At 38.9% G+C, this 15,978-nt stretch overlaps 1 protein-coding gene and 1 pseudogene across 1 annotated transcript; both read right to left on the reverse strand.

Moving 5' to 3' along the window:
- Positions 1–579: 579 nt before the first annotated feature.
- LOC132859432 (uncharacterized) lies at positions 580–1,723 on the reverse strand. Its single transcript, XM_060890181.1, has 2 exons — positions 1,508–1,723; positions 580–1,079 (listed from the first exon to the last, which is right to left on the reverse strand). Exons 1-2 carry the CDS (start codon positions 1,509–1,511, stop codon positions 580–582), a joined length of 504 nt encoding a protein of 167 aa, XP_060746164.1. The 5' UTR covers positions 1,512–1,723.
- Positions 1,724–13,323: 11,600 nt separating this feature from the next.
- LOC132859434 (uncharacterized) lies at positions 13,324–15,978 on the reverse strand (annotated as a pseudogene).

Consider the following 15,978-nt stretch of genomic DNA (forward strand, 5'->3'; position numbering starts at 1 on the left):
GGTTTGTTAATAGAGCTCATTTAAATGCTGGATATTTTGTTTAAGGCCTAAATCCATGTCTTTTTTTAAATTCAAAGTAGTTACTGTTGTGAAAAATCCTTGAGCCTTAAGAGAATATATTATACTTAGATTATATTATATTATAATATAATTAATATTAGTATATTAATACCAAGGTAATATATAACTAGAGGTTATATTAACCAGAAGTCGGAGGGTGGATAAGAGAGGGACTGTTTATTATAGTAGCTCAGTAGACAGGAGAAGAAAGAATGTAAACAGGAGATAAGGAGCCTGTTGTGAAAAATCCTTGAACCTTAGGAGAATACACATTACATTATAATATTATTATAATTATTATTATTACATATATATATATATAATTATTATTATTATTAAGACGTGGTCTAATGATTAATTGAAGATAATATATATATATATATATATATGAGATATATATATATATATATATATATATATATATATATATATATTTATATATATATATATATATATAAATAAGAACCACATTGGAGTCAGAGGGAATGGTTATAGGTTTATTGGTTATTATAAACATTCTCAGTAATCGGAGGTCGAAGTAGGGGAATAGTCTGGGGATCCAGGGCCATAATCAGAGGGAGAAGAAGGAATGTAATCTGGGGTTCCAGGGCCGGAATCAGAGGGAGGAGATGCCAAGGCAGGACTGAGAGGACGGATATAGGCATGAGGCACTGGAGGAGGAGGAGAAGCGGGAGTCCCGAGCTCAGGGTTGCAAAGCTCAACATGAGGACAGCCATCAGTTTGGGTTCTCTGATCCACGAGGTTAGGCAGAGGGGTTTGAGTCGAGGACGTGCTAGTAAGAGGCCCTCTCACAATATGGAACAGCAGATGAGGATGCTCGGGGAGGTCAGGAGAACAGAGCTGTTCCAGACACGTAACGAGCTCATGGGTGATATGAAGTAGCTGGAAGCGGCGATAGCTTTCCATGACATCAGCGGCCATTGGCCTTGGGTAGGGAGACGGACGAGGATGGGGAGGTGTGGACCTGATAGGGCGACTAGCTGGCTGACGCGAGGGATCTGAAGGGAGATAAGAGGAGTTAGAGGAGATAGAGGAACGGGAGCTTGAGATAAGTGTAAACAAGCCCAGCCTGAGCAAGGACAGGCTGAGATCATAGCATGAGATCATAGTATGAGATCATATCAAAATTCAAGCAGTTAACAGATTAGAGGAGTCAGCAAAGAACTCCATTGTTTTTGTACACAAGTAACATTATAGTAGCAATAGCTTAATAATAATGACAACAGTATAGCAGTAAGAGTTTAGCAGGAGTTTAGCAATAGTGACAATATAAGATGACAAATAGATAAGAGCTTTCTTGTATAAGAAATAATTTAGATAAGAGCTTTCTTTTAACATAATAACTTTTGACATAAATCAGACTCATAGAGTGACTTATAATTATTAAAAATCATGTGTAGTAGAAAATAGCAAAGGAGAAACTTACCCATTGTAGTTGAATGAAGGATTAAATCTTCAGGACGTCTGGCACGGAAAAAAACTGAGAGGCAAATGTAACTTTGACCAGGGAGTGAAGCTCTTTTTTGAGCACACTTTTTAATAACAAAAATTGTTGTTTAGGCATAATTGTTATGGCGAATGAAGAAGACCCAGGGTCACAGGCCTGGGCTCCCGGGCCTGGGTCCCGGGGAACTAAGGGGAGGAAAATCCATAAATGGGCATATGGGCAAAAGGTGAAGGAAAAACAAGGGGACTGCAAGGAACAGGACTTACAAAAACATATGAGATGATTCCGGTAAATAAGATGACATAATGAAAAGGTGATATGAAAACCGGTCTGTGAGGGGGGGCCGATAAGGAGGCGCGTGGAAACGTATATATAGAGGAGAATTTTTGGGGCCAAATGTGTATGCGTAAAAAAATCCTGTAACTCTGCAGGTCCGTCCGGAGGGTTTTTGTTTTTTGCATGCCGATGCTCTTCATGAAGATGCTTTTTCTTTTGGGTTTTTGGGATTTCTTTTGTTACTTTCAAATTGGCAATTTCTCTTAGAGAATTGTTAGCTGATTGACCACAATAAAGAAGTTTGCTCATTCTCATCCAGGTCTGAGGAGTTTTCCCATTGTTTTAATTCGTATTAATGTTAGTGCTATCAGTAAATTAAGTTTTAGTAACAATTATATAGTATAAAAGTATTATAAAGTATATCAGTATAATTCACCCTGATATGTGCCGACTTGGAGACGGGCTCTAAGTTCCGACAAGCCCGAATCAGAGGAGAAAGAATGTAAACAGGGGATTCAGGGCCAGAATCGGAGGAAGAAGAGGCGAGAGAGAGAGATATGCCTTAAGGGAATTATGATTGGAGTCATAAGACACATGGGAATAAACCCCAGATGTTGTAATAATTTTAAGGTAATATATAACTAGAGAATAAAATAACCACACTTGAGTCAGAGGGTGGATAAAAGAGGAAATGTTTATATGTTTATTATAAATAAACTTAGTAAACGGGCGAAGTAGGAGTGTAATCTGGAGATCCAGGTAGACGTCAACAGGCACTAGCCTTGGGTAGGTGGAATAATGAGGATGGTGAGGCAAGGACCAGATGGTGAGACCAGGATGAATTGGCTGACCCCGAGGCGAAGGACCTAAGGGGAGATAAGGGGAGTAACTTAGTAGAGATAGAGGAACTGAAGCTTGTGATATGCGTAAGCAAGCCCAGCCTGGGCAAAGACAGGCTGAGATCATGCTTTAACTCTCTTCATTTGAATATATTGTCTTCTGGTAAAGTAGGTTCCTGACTTTTGTATACTATCTGCTTAACTCACTTTGTTCTAGAGTAGTGTGATTTGAATTGTTATATTCTATACCATTGTTGATTTTTATAGTGTTGGTCCTTGTTGTTCTCTCAGCTGATTAATCAGGAGTAGTTTCAGTCTACCTTAAGGTGTGAATTGGGGGCAGGGCTTACCTATTTAAATTGAAGGTGAACCAGCCTTCTCTTCAGTGTGCTTTAACTCTCTTCATTTGAATATATTGTCTTCTGGTAAAGTAGGTTCCTGACTTTTGTATACTATCTGCTTAACTCACTTTGTTCTAGAGTAGTGTGATTTGAATTGTTATATTCAATTATATTGTTATATAGTTTGTAACTATCTCTCTCTCTCTCTCTCTCTCTCTCTCTCTCATTGTAAACTTTGTGTCTAATACTGTTTTGCTATATTCTACCATACCTTAATTCTCACTCTTGACTGCAAATATGTGCCTTAAACCCATCTCTGTACTCAATTCCTACACTCGCAGACACTCTCGTCCACAGAGCAGAGGTCACAATCCCAGTAACCTCATCTACCCTCCTCTGTTGTGTAATTCTCAAACAGTGGTGGTAGGTGGGCTCTGGAATTGCCAGTCTGCTGTGAAAAAAGCTGATTTCATCTCTGCTTTAACTTCCCATTACTCCTTTGATTTTCTTGCGCTAACAGAGACCTGGATATCCCCACAGAACACTGCTACACCAGCTGCTTTATCCTCTGCCTATGCTTTCTCCCACTTTCGTCCCACAAGGCTCAGTACTTGGTCCTCTTCTTTTCTCCCTGTATACTCACTCTCTTGGTGAAGTTATTTCCTCACATGGGTTCTCTTACCACTGCTATGCTGATGATACACAACTTATCTTCTCTTTCCCACCCGCAGATGCCACAGCTTCTGACCGGATCTCTGCATGTCTGGCAGAAATTTCATCATGGATGACTGCTCATCAGTTAAAGCTCAATCCTAGCAAAACTGAGCTGCTCTTCATCCCAGGTGATTCATCCCCATGTCATGATCTTGCTATATCCTTGCACAACGATCTGATCTCCCCTTCAGCCACAGCTCGCAACCTTGGGGTAACCATGGACAATCAACCGTCCTTTTCCTCTCATGTTGCTAATGTGACTCGCTCATGTCGGTTTCTTCTCTACAACATTAGAAGGATTCGACCATTTCTGTCCACACAGGCTGCTCAGGTACTTGTTCAGTCTCTTGTCATTTCTAGACTGGATTACTGCAATGCACTGCTGGCAGGTCTACCTATGAACGCAATCCGTCCTCTGCAAATGATCCAAAATGCAGCTGCCCGGCTTGTTTTCAACCTGCCAAAGTTCTCGCATACCACCCCGCTGCTGCGATCCCTCCACTGGCTTCCGGTAGCTGCACGCATCAGATTCAAAACACTGATGCTGGCCTACAAAGCCAAAAATGGACCAGCTCCCTCTTACCTCAAAGCCCTCATCACTCCTCGCACTGCACCCCGCACCCTCCGATCTACCAGCACTGCTCGACTGGTTCCACCATCTCTCAGGGTAAGAGGCAAGTATACTACAAGACTCTTCTCTGTACTGGCACCAAGGTGGTGGAACGAACTTCCCTAGAGGTCCGGACAGCTGAGTCACTGGCTATTTTCAAGAGGCGGTTGAAGACCTACTTATTCAGGAAACACTTCAACTAGCACTTCTTTCATTATCTTTTGCATTTTTAAAAAAAAAAAAAAAAAACACACACCTTTTGACACTTACATTGTAACTTTGAACAAATGTTTTAAACTCATGGTATCTTAAGTATGTAACTTAGTGAGCCAGCATTAATGTATTCAATGTTAGAGATTTAAGCACTTATGTACGTCGCTCTGGATAAGGGCGTCTGCCAAATGGTGTAAATGTAAGATCATAATAAATTCAGACGTTTAGCAGGCTTAAGGAGTCATCAAAGAACTCCATTTGTACACAAGCAACATTATATTACTATTGCTTAGCAATAGTAACAATGTAAGATGATGAATAAATAAGAGCTTTTAACATAATTTTTGACATAAACCAGACTCATAGAGTGACTTATAATCAGTAAAAATCATGTATAGAAGAAAATAGCAAAGGAGAAACTTACTCATTGTACTGTAGTTGAATGAAGGATTAATCCTCGGGACGTCTGTCATGAAACAACTAGGAGGCAGATGTAACATTGACCAGGAAGTAAAGCTCTTTTGAGCACATTTTTAATAACAATAACAAAATTGTTATTTAGAATGAAGAAGACCATGGTTCCCAGACCTTAGCTCATACATTGTTATGTAGAATGAAGAAGACCTGGGTTCCCAGACCATGGCTCAAAATTGTTATGTAGAATGAAGAAGACCCAGGTTCCCAGACCTGGGCCCTGGGAACCAAGGGGAGGAAAAATCCGTAAATGGATTTTCTGAGGCTCCGGGGCTCCTTGGGGGGCCGTAAAAACTTTACTTTGCAAGAATGTCTTGAGAGTTTTGTTTTTGATTGCATGCAGATGCTCTTCATGAAGATGCTCTTTTTGGGTTTTTCATTTGTTACTTTGTTACTTTCAACTTAGCAATTTCTCTTAGAGAATTGTTGGCTGATGGACCACAATAAAGAAGTTTGCTCAATCTCATCCAGGTCTGAGGAGCTGTCTCATTGTTTGATTTGTATTAATGTTAGTGCTATCAGTAAATTAAGTTTAATTAAAAACTATAAAGTATAAAAGTATTATAAAGTATATAAGTACAAATCACCCTGCGATGTGTCGACTTGGAGACGGGCTCTAAGTTCCGACATTACTCTGAAGTTACTTCTTTTCAGGTGAAGTGGTCGGTTTAGCACTAAAGTGTAAATGTCTTCTGCTCTATGACTGTGTTTTAGGACTGTGAGAGAGTGCCAGAGGTTCACCGTATGCTTATGTCACAAAATCAGGTGTTAAAGAAGTTGTTAAAGCAGAATGAGGAGTTAATGCAGGTAAGATCTGTCATGAGGCCATGACTGCTTTTGTGACCTTTACAATGAAAAATAAATGTGACCCAGAAGAGTTCAGTTGAGGTAAACCTTAAATTATATATACTAATCTTTTACATAAATACCTGAAGCTCAAATCCAAAACACGAGACTTTCCAGACATACAGTAATGGTAGAGAGATGTGAGAGAGTCAGAATTAAACACAGGCCTAGTTCTGTATGAAATCAGCTATGACTCCTCATAAAGCTGTCACTCAAACTATGAATCATGTTACAATTCAAAGGACTTCTAATATAGTATATTAGAAATAATATGAGGACACTTGATATTCATACTGCATGATAAGTTGCACCATCAGCTACATCATGTAGTTAAACAAAATGTCTAAAATGATTTCTGGTTTCCAGTCTAGTTTGCTGAAAGTGACCCATTGTAGATAAGAATCATGTAATCTGTATTTTAGGAGTGTGAGCAAGAGCGGGAGGCTCACGTTAAAGAGAAGTTATGTTGTGCAGACTTTAGGAAAGCTTTAAGTGAGTGCAGTCAGTTAATAAAGGTAAGTCATGTGTGTCAGTTGTAGGTCAGAGATGTAAATACAGTAACTCTTAAACATGGACATTTAGGAACAAATATTTCATCGCTGTCGGGTGGAATCCTCGTATCTCCAAAACCGTTACTTTTAAGAAATTAAAAAAACGCCGTACCTTATCTGCAGTGCACAGGGTTTAGTTCGCGTTGCAGTGGATTGTCTTGTGCTAAATTCCTGTCCTCAGACGAGCACCAGAACTAGCGGGGGTCAAGATTTTTTTTCTTTGAGCCCAGTGTTTTGAAGACATTTACCTCAGAAGACGTGTTGATTTGTTGCAACTCTTCTTGAGGAGCTCTCCCGCGGAGTGAGGAAGAGGTGGACAGAGGTGTCCAATGGAGTTATGAGATTTGCGCTCAAGCTATTTTCAAGACTTTAGATTGGTTAATAACTTTAAAAATAACAGACCCACGTGGGGACTGACCAATAGCATCGATATGTGAAAAAATATGAAACTGACCAAATTTGGACATACAAGGTTTCTGCCCGACAGCGATGATTTACACTTTAAAACATACGTGACCGTGTGTGTGTGTGAGAGGACTCTTCATGTTCCTGCTGCTTGATAAGTTACTATATGTTACTACAGTCCAGATGACTGTTGTGTTTTTCTTGCACACTGGAAATCATTCCCCTTAAGCAAGTTTTTTACCTCTATATCCTGATCAACTTATTAGCTGACATTCTGCTTCATGACTATGTTTTAGGAGAATGAGCAAGAGCTCGGAGCTTACAATATCCTGATATCACAGTATGATCAGATGACTTTAACACACAATGAGAAGTTACTAAAGGTAGGTTTTTCTTCTCAGGTTACCAAGCCTGATGTTGTAAACTGTATGTGTGTGTGTGTGTGTTCTTGTTTACTTACCGTTGAGATTTCTCATGTCTAAATCTGTGTGTATAGAAACAAATGGCTGAAGCTGAGAAGAGATACGAGCAGGAAAAGGAGACCAATGCTCATCTGGTGAAAGAGAAGTTAGATCTGATGTCCCAGGTGGAGAATCTGAAAGGCAAAGTGGAGGGTTTGGGTGAACTGCTGGCTGAAAAACACTGGCAGTGTGCTGAGGCCTTGTTGGTAAGTCAGAAAACCCTTCTGTTAAGCAGTTCCTTTAGAAATAACCCGAGGGCTTGTTATGTTCCTGTTACATAATGTTACAATGCAGGTTGTGTATTCTCTCTTCCAAAAGTATTGTAACAGCAAGACCAGATCTTTGTTTTGAAGTTTTAAGGTAAATCTGACAATAGATCAGACAGAATTATTGTGTTCATTTCCTGATACTGCTGATACAGTTAATTTAAGCAACATTCATGAGGTCAAATATAAAGTTTCATTTACTTTAATCACCTTAAAAACAGTCTATTTAATCACCTTAAAAACAACCTATACTTTTGCTCAGCTCCAAATCGTCTGGTCTGACACAATTTTTTTGTAACCCATCTAGATGTAAAGATCAGGAAATGAAAGATGTAAATCTGATCTATTACCTTTTTAATACTTTCAGAGTACACTAAATACTTGGACAAAAGACAAATTCATGATACTCTGTTTCCTGTTTATGATACTGTAGATGTGAACTTTAAGTAGTAAAGATTTGAACCTCTTTTGCTTTCTGGATGTGTTTTAGGAGTATTCCATAGCAAAGAGCATTCAAACTATGACCAAATCCAAGGAGGAGACTTTAGAGCAGGAAAAAGAATCAATTAGGGTTTGTTTTTCTTCTCTCACAACCACAGCTGTTATTGTGAAGTGTGTGTGTCTGTCTGAATGTGTGTAGAGTAAATAACTGTTAAACGTCCAGGTCTCTCTGTGTGAATCTGAGATGAAGTACAGTGAGGTGATGAAGACCAATACTAAGCTGGAGAATGAGAACAGTACCCTGCATTTCACTGTGGTCAGACTGCAAGACTTGGTGCATACCTTAAAGAAAGAGCTCTCTGCGACCAAGAGAACATGTAATGCAGCACTGAGAGTAAGTTAGAAAATCCTTGCGTTAAAATCCTTTCATTGCGTTCCTTTTTATTAGAAGTAACATTATGAAATGATCTCACACATTGTTGTAACAAAAATGCAAAAAAAAACAGGAAACCTATATTTATTGGCACCCCTGCTTAATGATAAAATTCTAGTGTGATCATTTAAAAAAATATTTCAGACTTAAATATTTCAGATCACAGCATATGAGGTTTATTGTCGATATAAACATTAAGTGGTCAATGTTGTGTTTTAGGAGTGTGAGCAAGAGCGGGAGGCTTACAGCATCATGCAGTCTCAGTGTGATCAGATGAAGGAAACTCTATCTGACCAAGAGAAATCTTATATGGTATTATTTCACACATTATAGAAGTGTGTGTGTGTGTGTGTGTCTTTAGTCCACAAGTGGCGGACTACAAGGTGGCCAAGAAGTGAAAAACAAAATGACAATTCAGAAAACACAACAACATTTCAGACAAACCGGAAAAGGTAGGAATACTTTGTGAATGGAAGAATTACTGCTGATTGGACGATACATCTGTCACTTAAACTATACAGGCAGTAGGAAATTGTGTATAACTTTATTTCAAGTGCATGTGTGGAGTTCTGCGTTCATGTTAAATCTAAGAAAATAACAATCCCATTGTCAAGCAAGAAAAGGAAGAACATTCATATGCCGTGATACTTAATATGCTGATATCATCTCATGGCATAAAGATTAGTTTGTTATCTCTAAAAACACATCTGAGAATACAGGTATGTTTTAGAGACAAAACTATCCCAGATTAAATGATGTAAGGAATGCTATAAGAGCAGAGCTGATCGGACCAGGAGAGTTGTTCTGTTACCAGACAATGTGGTTAGAACTTCAGCAGAAACAAGTTGTATGTTAAACTTGTTGACATTATGCTGTTTTGCTGCAAGAACTTAATCCATAAGGAACAGCGCAGAGACACGTCATAGATTTGTTCAACATTATAACTCCATGGGACCAAACTGTCTGTGGCATGTGGATACACTAAAGCCATTTTGTTTCGTTATATCAAGCATTGAAGGTTTATCGAGACATCCTGTGGCTTATTTGTAGATTGACTAACAATAATCCTGCAGTTATTACAGACCTACAATAAGAAAAAGGTTCAAATGATGCAATGCATTTAACACTGGACTCGTTACGCAGAACAAAGCAGGCTGAACTAGTATATTCTGAGTTGATGCCAAGTGAGATCCAACATCTCTAAGCTGGGAGACATTTTACTGGAGTAACATTAGTTTTTATTGTGAGCATATTTAACAAAGGATTAATATGCGTTGACTGCATTGTCTATGAATTTAATAAACAATTACTTCACAATTCCACAGTAAAATTGAATGATCTTTACCGTGAGCATTGAGTAGGTGACTATGAAATGATCTGAGATGGTTTGATTAACATTTTGAAATTTTTCCCATAATTTTTTTTATTATTTTCTCCTGGCACAACTTTATTGCCAGATATGGTGACTTTGAAGAGAAATATCATAATTCTACAGTAACATGAATTTATCTTTTTTTCTGGATGTTTAATTTTATATCTCAAAAACTTATTTTCCACATTATTAAAATGAGAAGGGTTATAAAATAGTTTAGCCTTTATATTGTGTGAATCCTTTTTGTTAGTTATTACTTGTATACAATCTTTTTTGTATTCCTTTAGCTGTGGTGAAGGAGATCACGGATGCTCATACAATATAAGTGTGGCTAGTTTAACCGTTCCTTCAGAAATCTCCAGATGTTTTTCCACGTGGACTGCAGAAATTTGACATATTATAATAATCCACAGTAAGGACAATACATTTTTACACATTTCACCTTTCTACTGCTGCAGCCTGCTGTACTTCCTGTATATCTTGAGTGACAGATGTATCATCCAATCAGCAGTAAGACTTCCATTGGCAAACTATACCTACATTTTCCGGTTTGTCTGAAATGTTGTGGTTTCTGGTTTGTTATTTTGTTTCCAGATTTTTTATTTTGTTTTGCACTTCTTGGCCTCCATACAAAACATTCCAGGCTGTTCTGATGAGTGTTAATTCAAATCCATTTGTGTGTGTTGAAGAAAATAAAGCCAAAAACTTCATTTGTTGAACTTCCAGGTCTCTCTGGCGAAAACTGTGGGGAAATACAACCAGGCGAGGAAGTCCAACGTTCAGCTGGAGAACGAGAGGTTGGACCTGATGTACCAGCTGCACAAACTGGAAGGCACAGTGCAGCAGCTGGAGGAGAAGCTCTCTGATTCAGCCATGATGTGTGGTGCCATAAAGCAGGTAAGTGAGACAATACTGGTGTTAAACAGTTTTGTTAGAAATGGTTTGAGGACCCGTGATGAGCGTGATGAGTCACTTATAGTAAGTTTTTCCTCTCATAAATGGTTTACTACTACCGTTATTGAAAAAAAAATCACTACAGTGTTACAATATAGCAATCAGTATATGTATATGGGTGTGTTTTAGAAGTACGAGCAAGAGCGGAATGGCTTACAGCATCCTGAAGTCACAGTACAATCAAATGAAGGAAACTCTACAACATAACGATGAGCCACCGAGTGTAAGTTTTTCTACTCATATAATCATCACCACTGATGTGAACTCTTGTGTCTGACAGTGTGCCAACATGCTTTGGGTGTTAAAATTTCAGGCATCTTTGGCTGAAACTGAGGAGAAACACGAGCCGGCAATGGAGTCCAGTGCACAGCTGGATGACGAAAAGTCTGAGCTGATGTCCCAGGTGAACTCACTACGATGTTTAGTGCAGCAGCTGAAGGAAGAGCTTTCTGAGCCACGCAGGAATTGTGAAGAGATAACAGAGGTGGATGTAATAATAAGAGTATGAAGTAATGTGTCATTAATTTTCACTCAGATATGAACAGCACAATGACTGTGTTTCAGTAAAGAGATAGAGAGCTTGAGGCTCCTAATACCCTGGAGATGCAGAACGAGATGAATGGACTCTAATCTATGATGAGTTACTAAAGTAAGTTTGTCTTCTCACTATGTCACGACCGCTATAGTACACCGTGTTTTAATAGTCAAAATTTAAGCTTCTCCCTGATCATCTTACTACATTAAATCTGTTTTTTCACAGAACTATTGCATAGGACCATCCTGTGATCTGATTAACACCGGAGAAACCTCCAGGGTCAGTGTTTAACACCTGGGTATGCAAAGTCATATGATGACAGTGTCCTGGTTCTTACTAGAACACAACACATATGTCACAATGGTCTGGAACCTGCTTATCGAATCCGAACTAGTAATAATAATAATAATAATACATTTTATTTAAAGGCGCCTTTCTGAACACTCAAGGTCACCGTACAAAAAACAACAAAGACAATCAAAATCGAATAGCTACATTGCGATACAAATTAGACCAGCAGTACAAATTATGGTGTAGAATAAGCTAAACTGAACAGATGAGTTTTAAGCTGAGATTTGAATAATGAAAGAGAAACAATATTACAGAGTTCAGATGGAAGTGAGTTCCAGAGCTGAGGTGCAGAGTAACTGAAAGCTCTATTCCCCATAGTTACAAGACGGACAGAGGGAACAATGAAATGAGTGGAAGAAGAAGATCTAAGAGTACGAGTTTGTTTTGGAGTATGAAGAAGATCAAGAAGATATGAAGGTGCAAGATTGTGGATAGCTTTAAATGTTAGAAGAAGAATTTTATACTTAATACGAAAAATAATGGGAAGCCAATGAAGCTGTTCCAGAACAGGTGTAATATGATGGATAGAGGAAGTACGAGTGATAATGCGGGCAGAAGAATTTTGAACAAGTTGCAGCTTATGAAGGGTTTTGTGAGGAAGCCCAATAAGAAGGGAATTACAGTAGTCAAGCCGGGAGGTTACTAGACTGTGAACAAGAGTGGTGGTTGATTGGATCGTGAGAAAGGAGCGAAGCCTATTGATATTTCGAAGGTGAAAGTATGCAGCCCGAGTAACATTATTTACATGAGAGGTGAAAGAAAGGGTACTATCAAAGATGACACCAAGACTCTTAACCTGAGATGAGGGAGCTATGAGAGATTCATCAATGGAAATAAGAAAATCTGAGAATTTGTTAAGCACAGATTTTGTGCCTATAATGAGAAATTCTGTTTTATTACTATTTAGTTTAAGAAAATTTGCTGAAAACCATGATTTTATGTCAATGAGACAATCAGTAAGAGCAGATAGAGGGAGTTTGGAATGTGGTTTTGTGGAAAGGTAGAGCTGGGTGTCATCGGCATAGCAATGAAACTTGACCTGATGCTTATGAAAAATATGTCCAAGGGGTAAAAGGTAAGTAATAAATAGCAAAGGGCCCAGGACAGAGCCCTGGGGTACACCAGAGGTAACGGAAACTGTCGAAGAGGTGAATGATTTTAGTTGAACGAACTGTGTGCGATCAGAGAGATATGAATGAAACCATTTCAGAGGTGTGTTGGTGATGCCAATAGTGGAAAGCCTGTCTAAAAGAATATTGTGGGAAATTGTATCAAAAGCTGCACTCAGATCAAGGAGTAGGAGGATGGATAGTAAGCCAGAATCAGCTGCTATAAGCAAATCATTTGTAATTTTCAATAGAGCTGTTTCAGTGCTATGAAATGGGCGAAAACCAGATTGAAATTGTTCATATAGATTGTTGCCAGACAAATGAATATGAAGTTGAGCAGCAACAACTTTTTCCAAAATTTTAGAAATAAAAGGAAGATTAGAAATAGGACGAAAATTATTAAGGTTGTTGGTATCCAATCCTGGTTTCTTTAGAATTGGAGTTACAGCAGTTGTTTTGAAAATAGAAGGAACAACTCCAGTGGTAAGGGAAGAATAAATAATACCCATGATAAAAGGGGACAGAGAGGAAGCAGTAGCCTTAACAAGGACAGTTGGTATAGGATCAAGAACACAAGTTGAAGATTTAGATTGATGAATAAGTTTTAAGATGTCATCAATTGAGGGTAGAATAAACTCAGAGAACAGTTGTGTAGGAACAGGTAAAACTGAGACACATGGAGTAGAAACAGGAGTGGCCATAAGTTGATGATGAATGTCTTCAATTTTTGAAGTAAAGAATGAAGCTAAAGTATTGCAAAAATCAGATGAATACAAATGAGAGGGAAGTGAATCGGGGGGTGTTGTAAAATTTTTCAATAAAGAAAAAAGAACCCTTGAATTCCCTTCATTAGAACCAATTAAGCCAGAATAGTATGTAGATTTAGCTTTGGCAATAGTTTCTTTATAGTAAGACATATGTTCTGAATACATTTCCTTGTGCACAGTAAGGCCAGTTCTTCTAAAAAGTCTCTCAAGCCGTCGTCCTTTTGCTTTTAATTGCCTGAGAAAAGGAGTGAACCAGGGTGCAGTAACAGCAAATGAAACAGTCCTAGTCTTAAGTGGGGCAAAAATATTAAGCAAATTATGGAGACTATCATTATAATGAGAGACCAAGTTATCTGGAGTGGAACAGCTGTCAGCCTTAGGAAGACTTGCAGTGCTTAAAGACAAGCTGTCCAAATTAATGTCCTTGATTTTTCGAAATGATATCATGCGTACAGATTTCGATTTGAAAAGTGGAAGATTAACATTAAAAGACAGTAACAGATGATCAGTACATGGAAAAAAGTCTGCATTAAGGTTGTCTGGAGAGACACCTGAACAACAGATTAAATCCAAAGTATGTCCTTTAGAATGCGTGGGAAAATTCACATGCTGCTGCAGTCCGAAGCTATCCAGACAAGATGTAAATTCTTTAGTAAGATTGTTGTGAACATCATCCATGTGAATATTGAAATCCCCCACAAGAATTATATTTGGTGAGAGTGTAGTTATTTGATTCAAAAAAGCAGCAAAGTCAGGGATAAAATCCTTGTTGAACTTTGGTGGTCGATATACAGTACTGATAATAGTTGGAGTAGATCCAGAGAGCTGTCAAACAGCAGCCTCAAATGAGTGGGAGGCAGAAACATTCAAAGACATCAGTCTCCACTTCTCACGGTAGATTATCGCCAGACCGCCTCCTCGACCAGAGTCACGTGGTTGAGAGATGTAAACAAACCCTGGCGGAATGGCGTCATTGAGTGCAATAAAGTCATTTTGTTGCTGCCATGTTTCGGTTAAAAAGAGAAAATCAATCTTGCGATTTGCAAGGAGATCCTGCACAAGATGCCCCTTACTCGTAAGTGAGCGGATGTTAAGAAGACCGAAACTCAGTGTTGTTGTTGCTTGGTCTGCAGTTAGCCGAGTTAGCCGGGTTTGCCAGCACACGCTGACCGGCGCGGCGACCGGCGTTCCTTCGTGGGCGTCGAACAGCTGACCATAGCGACTTTATTTCACTGGATTTATTATACCAGAAGTTCCGCCGAGAGCCACGATGAATGTGATGAGCAAGCAGTGCAGGAGGTGTTGAATGATACAAACACGGACGGAAACTCAAAAGTTCAGCAGCAGAGTATTGAAACAGTACTGTGGACTGTACAAGAGGTAGTACAGTCCAGGCAAGTACAAGCCATAGACAATAGATCCTCATTGTAGTCTACGCAGTGTATATGATGTTAATAATTATTGTTATCCGGGAGAGCAGCGGCAGCCAAGACGCGCCAGCGTTCACTCTAACCCTACACAGACAGGACACTCTCTAGTGTTCTCTTGCTCTTCACTGCTGGGCCCTGAGAGGTTTATCCAATGTGAGTGGAGTGGAGAATTGGTGCCATTAATGGCCCAACCCACGGGACAGATCATAGAAGCTTGGGTTACGGTTGTGGCCCTGAGAGCTCAGTTCTAAGCACCAGTAGGGTAACATTCAAACAGCCATTGGCTCAAGTTTCATAGCAATTTAAGTTATTACACAATTCCAAATTGACTGTATATGATTGTAGAAAAAACATTACTCATAATCTCACACTCCAATGTTTATGGTAATTCAGACTCTCTGGTGTTTATAATAATTTATAATCACACAAGTGTTGGAAAATTAGGATGGGTTTCCTTTTGAGTCTGGTTCCTCTCCATCATACCAGATAAAGTAGATTACAGTAAGTACTATGTCAAAAGGTTTCAGCTTTCACACAAAAGAGATTACCCAGGTGTTATTCACTGTCCCTGGTGGTTAGTAGCGTGAAACAGAATGACTGTTAACATGGAGGTTCTCAAGATGAAGTGGATTAAATAAAGATTCCTGCAAAAAAGTGTAATATTTGATTTGTACAGTTTAAATCAACTTCTATGTGAATTTATGAAATTTATTGAATTTAGTGCATTAATTTTAATCAAATAGATCATTCAGAGGGAAGTAAAATAACACAATTTTGTTATTTAAACAGGGTATGTTATTACAATAGATGATAATACAATAGTTACAATAGTTGTCTTGGCTGAAGCACCTGCCTCGTTCCCCAACCGCCACCAGAGGGAACATTCGCCTGAGTACTAGGCGTTTCCGGACTGCATCTCCCATAATCCTCGCACCGGGGCTAATTACACCGCCACCTTACCCGTTTCCTATAAAACTTGAACTTGACTCCAGTGCGAAGTCTCGATTTGCCTCTGCTATCGGTCTGAGCGTTTATTTCCTGTGTCTTCCTGGTTTCTGACAT

This window comes from Tachysurus vachellii, chromosome 16 (assembly GCF_030014155.1).
Source record: "Tachysurus vachellii isolate PV-2020 chromosome 16, HZAU_Pvac_v1, whole genome shotgun sequence".
Taxonomy (NCBI): domain Eukaryota; kingdom Metazoa; phylum Chordata; class Actinopteri; order Siluriformes; family Bagridae; genus Tachysurus; species Tachysurus vachellii.